At 52.5% G+C, this 13,129-nt stretch overlaps 1 protein-coding gene across 2 annotated transcripts; it reads left to right on the top strand.

The window, feature by feature from the left end:
- Positions 1 to 65: 65 nt before the first annotated feature.
- On the top strand, positions 66 to 12,483 carry CCS (copper chaperone for superoxide dismutase). Of its 2 annotated transcripts, XM_058689761.1 has the most exons (9): positions 66 to 204; positions 537 to 609; positions 6,613 to 6,750; positions 6,958 to 7,135; positions 7,648 to 7,708; positions 11,136 to 11,180; positions 11,797 to 11,874; positions 11,946 to 12,049; positions 12,163 to 12,483. In XM_058689761.1, exons 1-9 carry the CDS (start codon positions 166 to 168, stop codon positions 12,314 to 12,316), a joined length of 870 nt encoding a protein of 289 aa, XP_058545744.1. In that variant the 5' UTR covers positions 66 to 165; the 3' UTR covers positions 12,317 to 12,483. The 2 variants fall into 2 exon arrangements, with proteins under 2 accessions (XP_058545744.1, XP_058545745.1); XM_058689762.1 differs by lacking the exon at positions 11,136 to 11,180.
- Positions 12,484 to 13,129: the final 646 nt, after the last annotated feature.

Here is a 13,129-nt window from a genome sequence, read left to right on the forward strand (position 1 = left end):
CGGTGAGTGCCAAAGCTAGACGTGCGGGAGGGGTGTTACGTGCGCGCGCACCAGGAGGCGGGGCAAAATGTGACTTCCGAGGCCCCGCCTCTCCGCGACGCAGTTGGAGGTTTGCATCTGAGACCTCGAGAAGTTCAGGTCTTCTGGCAGGTGACTGGGTCCGGGATGGCTTCGGACTCCGGGGACCGCGGGACCGCCTGCACGGTGAGGGTCGAGGCCTCGTGTGGGAGCCTCTCTGGGCAGAGAGCCTCGGACCCCGGGGTTAACGCAGGAAGAAGGGAAAGAGTAGGCACCTGGGGCGGGGCCTGGGACCTCCCCGGAAAACCGCTTCGAGACTTGCGGGGCTCTTGGCGCTGACGTTGGAGGGTTGGGGTGTTGGTCCCGGAACGATCATGACTGATAATGAGGGCGCTTGAGGAGGGGTCACGTGAAGACGTTTTCCTAGGCCTTCGGGGCGGCCACAGGGGAGGTAATGAAGCAGGGTCACGCAGAAGGGGTCCCCAGCTCTCATCTGCGCGTCCCTGACGCCCTTGCAGCTGGAGTTCGCGGTGCAGATGACTTGTGAGAGCTGCGTGGACGCGGTGCGCACGTCCCTACAAGGGGTGACAGGTAAGAGCCAGAAAAACTGCGGACAGCCTTGAGGCCACTGGAAGGAGCCGGCAAGTCTCTTGGACCAACCCTACTCCCATTTACAGGTGTAGAAATTGAGACCCAGAGACAGGAAGGAATGTTCTCAGAGTCATACGGAGATGCAGAGGCAGAGCCTAGAGTACAGATCTCAAGCCTGCCCTGCCAGAGCCCTCTACCGGCCCTGACACACTGGTATTGTGCATCTCAGGTGCCCAGGGAATGAGGAGCTAGGCAGAGGATAGATAGCCCCACCTACAGAGGGCGTTCCCTGGATACGGCGGCGGCTCGTGCTTGCCCAACAGCATAATCTTGACAACGCAAACAGCAGCCTTGGCCGTGTTCCATCCCAGGCAGCTCCTGATTCTTATAAGCCAGTTAACTGGTCTGGAGGTGACCTTGCACAACAGAAATATCTGAGAGGGCAAAGGCACTGGGAACTGCCTTCCTTTGATTCTGTTAAATGTTCATCCAGTCATTCAGCAGGTATGGACCAGACACTGGGGGCTTTTCAGGGAGAAGTGTTCACAAATGTTTCAGACACAGTCTGCCCTCAGGTAACGATAAGCATGGAAGCCTTGCTCATGGAAGAGCAGTTCTGAGAGGAGATGAATGAGATGGGTTCTGAAGCTAGGGCAGTGATGGCACTTAGCCTGTATAGGGCAGCAGTAGTGGGTAAGGGTATGTGCTCTCGAGTCAGAATGTTTGTGGTCAGATCTCCTCTTTGCCACTGAACGGCACTTAGACTTCATGCATGTTACTACTTGGGCCTGTTTCTTCAGCATTTAAATGGCCATAAGCTACTCTTCAGGACTGTCATGAAGAATAAGTTAGTTAATACATGTAAAGCACTTTAGAAAAATCTTTGGCATGTAGTGAGAGCTCACTAAATCTTAGAAATTATGAGAGGAAGGGCTTACAGGTGGCAATCTGATTGGGCAGAGGCATTCGGGGACAGATATTGAAGCAGAGGGAGAGAGAGAGAGAGAGAGAGAGATTGATTGATTGATTTGCCCTCTCTGGGAGGCCTGGGGCTTTGGAGAAGAGGGTTCTGCTCTTCTCGTAAATAAGTGGGAGAAGCTCCAAGCCCAAGGCTCACTTCCTTGAACCCTTGTAACACGTCCTAGAGTTCCCTGTGGTCTTATGTTTTCTTTCTTACTAGGCTTTGAGCTAAACAAGGGCTGGCCTGGCCTCACTCTGCACCAGCTGCACTGAATCTTGCTCAGCTGGGGAGCCAGCCTTCTTGGTTCAGACCAAGGTCAAGAGTTGAGGAAGTGCATAGTTACAAGGAGCTTCCCACCGGGGCCCTCCCACTTGAGAAGTAGAGAATCAGCTCTTAGGAGACCCCAGAAGAGGAACCCACTTGCACGGAAGCCAGTCCATCAGAAAGTCTTGTCTGCCGTATATCTAAAATATATTCAGAAGTTAGCCTCTCTTTTTCCGTACATTGGCCTTCACACCAATCCAGGTCACCTTAGCTCTCCCTGAACCACACAAGAACCTCATCTTTGTGCTCACTGTTGCCTCTGTAGCCCCCTCCAATAGCTTTTCCATACAAAAGCCAAGGTGATTTTTAAAATTGTGACTTAGATGATATCACTGCCCAACTTAAAATCCTCCAGAAGTAATAATGTTTGAGAGCGTCCCATGGGCCAAGCACTGCTCATTTAGGCCTTTAATATTTCTCTGAAGAAGGTAGTAGTATCTCCATTTGCAGATGAACAAACTGAATAGAAAACTCGACAGAAAGGTTGAGTAACTTGGCTAAGGCCACACATCTAGTATGTGGCAGACTCAGAATTTCAACTCCAGAGGCCACATTCTTTTTTTTTTTTTTTTAACGTTTATTTATTTATTTTTTTTTTAATTTTTTTTTTCAACATTTTTTATTTATTTTTGGGACAGAGAGAGACAGAGCATGAACGGGGGAGGGGCAGAGAGAGAGGGAGACACAGAATCGGAAACAGGCTCCAGGCTCCGAGCCATCAGCCCAGAGCCTGACGCGGGGCTCGAACTCACGGACCGCGAGATCGTGACCTGGCTGAAGTCGGACGCTTAACCGACTGCGCCACCCAGGCGCCCCTAACGTTTATTTATTTTTGAGACAGAGACAGAGCATGAACAGGGGAGGGGCAGAGAGAGAGGGAGACACAGAATCCGAAACAGGCTCTAGGCTCTGAGCTGTCAGCACAGAGCCCGACGTGGGGCTCAAACTCACGGACTGTGAGATCATGACCTGAGCCGAAGGCAGACGCTTAACCGACTGAGCCATCCAGGTGCCCCCAGAGTCCACATTCTTAACCACTATACACTGTGGCTTCTCCCAGTGGCCTCCCATTGCATTAAAATTAAAATCCAGATTCTTTCCTTTTGGGCCTTGCTTGACTGGTCTCCACTTATAGCTTCATATCTAACTATTCACTTACTTAATTTATTTATTAGAGACAGAGAATATACATGAGCAGGGAAGGACCAGAGGGAGAGAGAGAATCTTAAGCAGGTTCCATGCCCATTGCGGAGCCCAAAGCAGGACTAAATCTCATGACCCTGAGATCATGACCTGAGCCAAAATCAAGAATTGGATGCTTAACCAACTGAGCCACCCTGGCACCCTGTATCTGTTTACTCTCAGCTCTAGCCACATTGGCCTTCCTCTCTTCTTAGAACATGTCAGTGTTGTTCCTGCCTCAAGGTCTTTGCCAGCGTTGTTCCCGCTGTTGGAATACTCTTACCTGACTACATTCAGGCCTTCACTTAGAGGTTCAAGGAGACCTTCCTTGACCAGTCTAAGTGGCTTGCCCCGCATTTGTTCCCTATCACCTGTTTTCATTGATCACGCTTTTCACTATCTGAAACTCTGTTGTGTGTGTATTGGGCATTTGTGGCCCTGCACTGGAACACGTGCCATTTCATGGGTCAGAGATGTGACCTGACCTGTTCCCTGTTTATTTGCACTACCTGGAACATGGCACGTGGCAGGTGCTTAGTGTATGCTGGTCAATTAAGGCAAATAAAAAAGTTTCTCACCCTGTGTGCTTATCTGAGCCCCAGGAGCCTCAGAATATCAGCCTTAGGGGGCTCAACCTTACTTTCTGTGGGGCAAGGGGACCAAACATCAGCTTTGGGGCTGGACAGGCTGCCTTCCAAGCCAGTTGTGCCCCCCTCCTGGCCTCCTCCTGGTCTCCTCACCTGCCAGATGAGGACAGTATCATCATCCTGATGTGTGTCAGACAGAGCACAGCTCTTGGCGTACCCTGGAGTCAGACCACAAGAGTTCCCCCATTACCCTCCCTGTACCCCCTTTGCAGCCATTGGCATCCAAAGGCATCTCTAAGTGGACCCAGAGCGCCCAACGCTTCACAGCTACCTGGTGGCTCAGTCAGGATAAAATTTTGTTTGAAGTGAGGGCCAGTTTGGTAATTGGAGGATTTTCTTCTCACAGAGTCACCCTGTACTTGCAGGAGAGGGGATGCATATGTTACGTCTGATGTCTTACAAATTCTGCCCCTCCCCCGCTCCCCCAACAGTGTCGCTGCTGCTGCAGGGGATCCGAAGACACAAGCCTGTGAGAGAGATTCCTGTCTCTTAGGTGCTACCTCTCCCTGATAGCATTTCCCAGTTTTGCCCCCTGGGCTGTTATTCCCATCTCTGCCTGATGGTTAATCCACAGGGAGTCTGGCTTTGGAGTCTGGCTTCTCCCACAGCCTGTGAGCTCCCTGAGGACAAGGACCAGCGCTCTTCCTGACCCTGGCCGCCTCCGTGCCTAGCACACATTTGTTGAAAGAATATGGAGGAGGGAAACCAAAGATGAAGGGAAAACCAGTAGTCCGTGTAGCCTTCAGTTCACAGGGCACCAGCTCAAAAGGGTGAAATGGCTTATTTAACCTTTGTTCTCTGGATGGCCCACGGCTCCCCTGGGCCTTACCCTGCAGAGCAATGGACACATTTACTAAGTTGAAAGCAGAATGGTGGAAGTCCTGCAGGTGAAAGCTGCATTATAGTTCCCAACCCATCACCCGTGTGCTGGCTAAGGGTTTGAGAGCTCTCTTAAAAGGCTTGGGAGGGCCAAATATCTGAATGAAAGAGAAGCCCCTTCTCTTCCTTCTTTGAGTCGGCTCAGTGGCCCTCAAAGCTAGGCGTGGGTCAATCATCCCGCAGTCTGTGTGTACATAGGGTCACTTCAGGGATTTGGAGGGCACCTGAGACACACTGACTTTGGAGGCTGACCCCTGTGGACCACACAGAGCTCCTGCACTCACAGGGGACTGTAAGCAGTGCAGCGTGAGTTACTTGGGGGAAAAGGGAGCTCCTACAGGAGGACAGAGGAGGGGCTGCTTCTCAGGGTGAGCGGAGTGTCTGGGCAGGTTTCCAGAGCTAGGCTGCCTGAGATGAATTCCAGTTCCCTGATTTACTACACCGTGCATTTGAGCAAGGTTCTTAAGTCTCTGCAGTTTTCTCATCTGTAAAACAGGGATGTTAATACCCACCTCACAGGGTGACTTGAGTATCAAATGAGCTAATATGGGTAGAGTATAAAAAGCCCACAGTACATGTGTGGAAATGTTAGCTCTCATGATGATGGTGATAGCACCCCCCCCTTTTATTTATTTTATTTTATTTTATTTTATTTTATTTTATTTTATTTTAGGGAGGGAGCACATGTGCATGCAGTAGGGAGGGGCAGAGGGAGAGAAAGAGAGAGAATCTCAAGCAGGCTCCACTCTCAGCACAGAGCCCAATGCAGGGCTCAATCTCTTGACCCTGGGATCATGACCTGATCCAAAATCAAGAGTTGGACACTCAACCGACTGAGCCACCCAGGTGCCCCAGCCCCCCGCCCTTTTAAATTAATTTACTTTGAGAGAGAGGGAGAGAACAGGAGCAGGGGCAGAGTGAGAAGGAGAGAGAGAGAGAACCCCAAGCAGGCTCCGTGCTGTCAGTGTGGAGCCTGACATGGGGCTCGATGTCACAAAATGTGAGATTTTGAGCTGAGCCCACACCAAGAGTCTGACATTTAACCACCCAGCCCCCCCCCCTTTTAGGTGTGTGTGACAGTTTTGTTGATATGTAATTCAGATATCCTAAAATACACCCATTTTAAGTATACAATTCAGTGGTTTTTAATATGATCAGGGTTGTGCAGCCATCACCACTATCAATTGTACATTTCATCCCCTCATGAAGGAATTGTACACTTTGGCGATCACCCTCCTATTCCCCCACCCCCCAATCTGTTGTCTCTATAGGTTTTCCTATTTTGGACGTTTTGTCCATAATGGCATCATCTAATGTGTGGTCTTCTGTGACTGGTTCTCACTTAACATGATATTTTCTAGGTGCATCCCTGTGGTAGCATTATCAGCCCTTTGATTCCTTTTTAGCTCTTTATGGTTGAGAAATATCCCATTGTATTGATGCACATTTCCTTTTTTTTTTTTTTTTTTTTTAATGTTTGTTTAGTTTTGAGATAGTACCAGCGGAGGAGGGACGGGGTTGGGGGTGGGGGGGTGGGACGGCGGATCCGAAGCAGGATCCACGCTGACAGAAGTGAGCCTGATGTGGGGCTCGAACCCATGAACCATGAGATCATGACCTGAGCCTAAGTTGGACGCTCAATCGGCCGAGCCACACGGGCGCCCCTGGATGCACATTCATCAGTTGATGGGCATGTGGGTTGTTTTCTCCTCTGGGCTATCATAAATAATGAAGTACTGATGGCCCACTTTTATGAAAGCATCTTAAGTAATTACCTGTGTTTCTTAAGTTACAAATAACTCCTGGCTTGTAACGGGGACACACAATAACCCTGGAGGTCGCGTGGCATTATCCCCACTTTATTTATAAAGACACAGACTCGGAGAGGTTGAGGGCCCTTAACAGCCAGCAGGCAGCTTCCCAGCTTGCCTCCAGCCGTGGGGAGGTTGGTGAAGGTGAGGATGGGGTGTCAGCCCTCGGCTGCCCGTGCCCCCCCCGCTCTCCCCACAGGTGTCCAGAGTGTGGAGGTTCAGTTGGAGAACCAGACGGTCCTGGTGCAGACCACCCTGCCCAGCCAGGAGGTGCAGGCCCTTTTAGAAGGCACAGGGCGGCAGGCGGTGCTCAAGGGCATGGGCAGTGGCCTGTTGCGTGAGTAGCCGCTACGGCCCTGGCCTTGGCTTCTCTGGGAGGGAGGGGGCCGGTACACATCTAAACGGTAGGATTTGGGGGCTGGGGGCTCAGGCGGCCTCGGGGAAGGCATGAGAGTTACGCGGGGCTCTCTCCTTGCCCTTTTTGAGCTGACGAAGGTGTGGGGCTGAGGTGGCGAGCCAGCCCAGGTGTCTTGATACCTTGCAGAGAATCTGGGGGCAGCAGTTGCCATTCTGGAGGGGCCTGGCCCAGTGCAAGGGGTGGTGCGCTTCCTACAGCTGACCCCTGAGCGCTGCCTCATCGAGGGGACCATTGATGGCCTGGAGCCTGGGCCGCACGGACTCCACGTCCATCAGTTTGGGGACCTCACAGGGCACTGCAGCAGGTAAGTTATCTGTGACTTCCCCGGTGGCATCTTCATTCCCCCAGTTGTGCACCCACTCCGTGCAGAGGCTGTGTTCGGCCGTCTACACAGGCTTTCACACTTGTTCCTCACAAGTACTGTAAGGCATATACACACACACCCGGTCTACAGATGAGGAAACTGAGGCTCAGTCAAAGGCCCCAGGGCACGTACATGGTAGGGTGGGATTTGAACCTTGATATTCCTGCTCATAGCCACCTTACTGCCTCTGAGAAGGAAGTAACTCCTACTAGACACAGAAGGGCAGGTCTCCATGTCATGGTGTTTGTCATGCTGTGATGCCATTAGTTGCTTACTCATCTGTGTCTCCCCCAAAAGCTTATTGAGGGCAGAACCCACATCTGATTCTTCTCAGTGCCCTCAACCCAGAGCCTGGTACGGAGTAAGTCTGTTTGCTGAGTGAGTGGGTGAAATAAATAGGATGGCCTGCGAGCCACTGTTTTGCTGCCCTCCTGCTTACCTTTTGTTCTTAGCTGTGGAGACCACTTTAACCCTGATGGAGCATCTCATGGGGGCCCCGAGGACTCTGACCGGGTAAGTGTCCATCTGGGTGAAGTTTAGGCTGCAAGGGGGGCCCGAGGCCTCAGGCAGGGCAGGTTGCTCCTGGGGCGTTAGCAGACAATCCCATTTTGGTGGGGTCCCCTCATTTTATTTTGTTCCAATTTAGAAACATTGACCCTCCCTGTGGTTGAGGCCTGACCCCAAGAGCTCACAGTCTGGTGAGGGAGACCCTTGAGGACCCCATGGTTGCAGAGCAGTGAGATGACCCTTGCAGGAGTCTGTGGGAGGCCCCGGGAGCCCAGGGCAAGCACCCGATCCGGCCTGAACCCAAGGACATGGGCAGTAGGAGAAAGCTTTCTGGAGAACTGAAGGTGTGGAAGTTGAAGATTTTGCCTGAACTAAAAAGGCCATTTCTGATGGTGCAACTCCCAGCTTGGAGTTTTGTTTTTCACCAGAGAATTGTTTCCCGTCGGCAGTGAGTTCTATGCTGCCTTGGTTTTTGCTTATCTGAGTATTGCTTGTTCTGTTAGTTATTCCACAGTTTCCCGTAAGTTACCTCAGGTTTTTCCTTAGGTAAATTGGGTTATTTTTTAATTTTTTATTATTTTTTAATTTTTGTTAATGTTTATTCAGTTTTGAGAGACAGAGGCAGAGCATGAGCGGGGAAGGGGCAGAGAGAGAGGGAGACACAGAATCTGAAGCAGGCTCCAGGCTCTGAACTGTCGGCCCAGAGCCTGACGTGGGGCTCGAACTCACGGACCGTGAGATCATGACCTGAGCCGAAGCCGGACGCTCAACCGACTGCGCCACCCAGGCGCCCCAGATTGGGTTATTTTTAATGCTATAATCTATCATGGAAGGTTTCAAACATTCCAAAGGAGAGAAACTTGTCCTAAACTCCCGTGTCCCTATCACCCAGTTTCAACAGTGACCAATTCATGGCCAGTGTTTTGTTTTGTTTTTTTAATGTGTATTTTTGAGAGACAGAGACAGAGACAGAGCATGAGTCGGGGAGGGGCAGAGAGCAAGGGAAACACAGAATCTGAAGCAGGGTCCAGGCTCCAGGTTGTCAGCACAGAGCCCGACATGGGGCTTGAACTCACAAACGGTGTGATCATGACCTGAGCCGAAGTCGGACGCTTAACCAACTGAGCCACCCAGGTGCCCCATGGCCAGTCATTTTTCATCTACACCTCCAGCCTTTCTCCACCATTATTTTGAAGCAAATCAAGACATCGTTTCATGTAATTAAGGTCGGTTTATTTTTAACAAGAAACCTGATACTGCCACAGAGAATGGAAAACCAGTACTTGTAGCCATAAGAGCAGGGTCATTGCAAAAATGACCATTGGAGGCCAACTAAATGTTAGTGCAGTCCTGCTGGGTTCTGGCCTGCAAGGTCTGAGAACTGAGGAAGGCCTGCTTTTTCTCCTTTATGTGGAGATTAGTAAATGTTAGAGAAGGTGTTGAAGACTGAATTAAACCTTTGTCCTGGGTGTCATCCAGGATGATTGCCCTCACTCAGGGATTTAATGTTTCCTAACACCCGGTCACATCTCCTTCACTTCTGGGGTATGTGTTCCCTCTGTACTCGGAGATTCAGTACCAGGGCAGGCTCTGGGGCCTGGTCCCTCTCCCGGGACCTGGCAGCCCCTCTTTACACCCTCCCAGGACTCACAGGCTTCCTGGATTTGTAATTTCTATCTGATGAAGGTTTGTAGCCTTCTGGCACAGGACAAATGAAGCTATGGTACATGTTTCTTAACTCATGTACCTGATTTCTTGGACTTTTGACAGCTCCCTCACATTTCCAATGGTCAAAAGTTTGACTCCTTTCCCCTCCCACCCTGGGAAGCCAGAGAAGGGTTTCTGTCGGGTCCACTGTGTGGTGCTGTGTTTGTGTCCCGTGTAGCAGTGATCTATCGCTGTGAATCAAATCATTCCCAACTTGGGGGTTTAAAACAACAAGCATTCATCTCCATTTCTCCGGAGCAGGAACATGGGTGCAGCTTAGCTGGGGGCCTCTGGCTTGGGGTGACTATAATCAAGGTGTTGGCTGGGGCTGCAATCATCGCAAGGCTCATTCCACTGTTGACAGGCCTTGGGTCCTCCCTGGCTGTTGGCCAGAGACATCAGTCCTTTGCCACGTGGGCCTCTTCCTAGGGCAGCTCACAACACGGCAGCTGGGCTTCCCCCAGAGCGAGTGCGCAAGAGAGGGCATCCAAGACGGAACCATTCTATCTTTGTAACCTAGCCTAGTAAATGACGCTAGGTCTAGCACGTGCACAGTGGAAGAACACAGAGGGACGTCAGTACAGGGAAGGTGCATCTTAGAGCACCTCGAGCCTTGCAAGGTGCTGCGCAAGAATTAAGCAGGTGAAGAACAGAGAGTGGGAATGGCAGGCACAGATGGGTGGGGGTGGGGGTGGGGGTGGGGGCGAGGGCGACTCCATAGGCAGAGGCCCTGCGGCATGAACCAACAGGGAGCAGTTGGGAACTGGCAGCCCTATGTCTTTAGGGAGTGGAGACCGGAAGGGTGAGAGACCAGCTTGCAGCCTTGCTGTAGCCCAGGCCGCCTCAGGGCGGGGGATGAGAAGGGGCTGGGGCCAGCTGCTCTACTGTCCACAGGTCCTTGATAGAGATAAAGACTTGAGCAAGAGCTGGGCTGCCCAGGCTGCCATGGTGACTGACAAGTTCCTTTTGGATTTCTGCATCTGCTTTTGCCCAGCTGGAAGTGAATTCAGTGAGGGGGTTTGCACCAGAGCCTGGCTGTCCCTTTGCACCTCTCCTAACTGGTCCCCGAGCTGCCTTCCCTTCTCTTGCCTCCCCCCAATCCTTCCTCTTCATGCGCTGCTGTGCTAGAGGTTGCCCCAAAGCACAGAGTAACCATGCCATGCCCCTGCCCCTGCCCAAAGCCCTTCTTGGCTCCCCAGCGCCTAAGGGCATAGACCCTGGCCAGCTGCTTGGTGTGACATTCAAGGCCCTGCGGCCCAGTTCTACTTGCCCAAGTGCAGGGGCAGGAGTGGACCGTGCTGCTGGGTCATGCCTCTTGAGCCGTATTGCTAGGCTGCTTGCTCTCTCAGCCCAATCCTGAAGATGCTCGTCAAGGCTCAGTATCACCTCCCCTTCCTTGATCTTTCTGCCATAAAGGCCCCCACCGCAGGATAACAAAAAGTGCCAGGTGTAAGCAGCAGATGTCTCTCTGGAAAACAAGATAGAGCAGAAGTGGCACTTCTTGCTGCTTGTCACCCCCGTCCCCCAGTGACCTGCTTTGTGACCATTCTTCACAGCAAAGCCATGTGCACCAGCCCGCACAGGCACAGGCACTTGCTTCTGCCTAAAGCGTCCGATTGGGCACAATTTATCTGTACAGACGTGGGCTTCCGTGACTTACCAGTAAGGTCCAGTCACCTGCAAACCTACTCACTGCCGTACTAACTCTGTGTTTCATAATCGCTAGTCTGTTCGACGTCTGTCTCCCCACCATGCTTCGAGCTCCTTGAGGGTGAGGACTGCATGTGCACGCTACAGCATGCCAGCAAAGTGTGTCTGATGGAGGAAGTGCTTGGTATATGTGTTAGGACATTTTTTATTACCTTCAAAGGGAAAAGGTAGGCAGAGCCAACTTCTGGGGGAGGGCAGGATAGGCTCCTTGCTCCCTGTGTTTCTTCTCTGTGTTCCTGGAGGCTGGGAGTCAGGGACCAGTGCTGGCTGCTTCCTGTGGTCAGGAAGCCAAACCTGGCCAACTTAAGCCCAGGGGCATTGCATGCAGACTGCCAAGGGCTTAGAGTCAACAAGAGGCTGGAGAACGGGGCTTGTAAAGAAGAAGGAACCAGGCTGGCTTTTGAGGCTGGGTTGCAGGGAGGGTGACAACCTTGTAGGAGAAACAGTCTGGTCCAGTGGGCATGACTTCCTAGGAAGGGGGTCACTGGCCAGGATTTCAGTCCCAGGGAGGGAGCATCTGGTTGCCATCCTGCGTCCTGGGCCATTCCTTATCTTACCAGACTGCACCCAGAGGAGGGCACTGATACTTTTGGGGAAGGGGAATCAGATACTGGGAAGCCAGAAGCTGGCGGCTGTGCCCCATGTGCCCCTCTCCTCACCCCTGTATGTCACCGCAGCACCGAGGAGACCTGGGGAATGTCTGCGCTGACACTGATGGCCGAGCTGTCTTCAGGATAGAGGATGGGCAGCTGAAGGTGAGGTGGAAAAGAGGGTGGGGACCTTTCCTAACAGGTCCACTGTCTGAGGCTGTTATCTGCCCTCAAAGGTGTGGGATGTGATTGGCCGAAGCCTGGTCATCGATGAGGGAGAAGACGACCTGGGCCGGGGTGGCCATCCCTTATCCAAGGTCACAGGGAACTCAGGAGAGAGGTGAGTGATGCCACCCCCGGCAGGAGGCTGTGCTGTGCCAGCGGTGCACGGGCAGCCCTGGAGGAGCCAGACCAGTTTGCAGCACCCGCTCCTGACCACACATTCTTCCTCAGGTTGGCCTGTGGCATCATTGCACGCTCCGCTGGCCTTTTCCAGAACCCCAAGCAGATCTGCTCCTGCGACGGCCTCACCATCTGGGAGGAGCGACACCGGCCCATCGCTGGTGAGGGACGAAAGGAGCCGGCCAAGTCCCTTGCCCACCTCTGAGCACGGCCTCAGCCTCGGGCGTGTGACTGTTCTCCCAGCTGAGCACCTCCACTTGCAGAGAGCGGGCAGGGAGGCCCTGCTTGCCCAGTCCCAGGGGAACTCGGGTACAGGGTGTGGGGTTGCTGTGATGGCCCCTTGGCAAATTAAAGTTTTATTTTCATACAGAACGTTGGCTTTTGTCCGTGTCCCAACAACGTCCCTTTATGGCCTTGGTGAACACAGTTCCCCTACCTGTCTCCTCCCTTTGAGGACCACCTCCTAGCTTCGGAGCCAAGCAAAACTGGATTCAAATCCACACACTTCCCGAGGGCTGCGTCCTCCTCCTCAGGGTCAGTGCTGGGCCCCAGCACTCATGTTTCTGTCAGGGCAGATCCTGCTTTAGTTCCTCCCTGTGGATGGACCTGTAACAGGAATACGGGGGCTGCAGGCGGCCCTCTTCTCCCCGCCTTGTCAACTGAGTATCAGAAAAAGACTGTCTGCTGAGGAGAGGGATGACGCAGACGCACAGGGAGAACCTGAGAGTTGTTGGATAATGCCAGACGCTCCAGGGTCCCCACTCTGGGCCTTTCCTGTGGCCAGCTACCTCCTGACCGGGGAGGGGGGGCAGTCAAGAGACACTCCTGGATTTTCCCCATGCAGCGCCCCCTCCCCCCTTTTGAAATTAATCTGGCTTGAGTTGATTTCTTTACTCACAAGTAAAAGACTCTTAATTAATCTAATAAAGTGCTTGGCGCAGAACGTGGCACATGGGAGGTCAAGGGAGCAGTGGCTGTGCATCTGAGGCCAAACGGGGCCCCTGGAAGCTGCCCAGCC

Source organism: Neofelis nebulosa, chromosome 10 (assembly GCF_028018385.1).
Source record: "Neofelis nebulosa isolate mNeoNeb1 chromosome 10, mNeoNeb1.pri, whole genome shotgun sequence".
Lineage (NCBI taxonomy): Eukaryota > Metazoa > Chordata > Mammalia > Carnivora > Felidae > Neofelis > Neofelis nebulosa.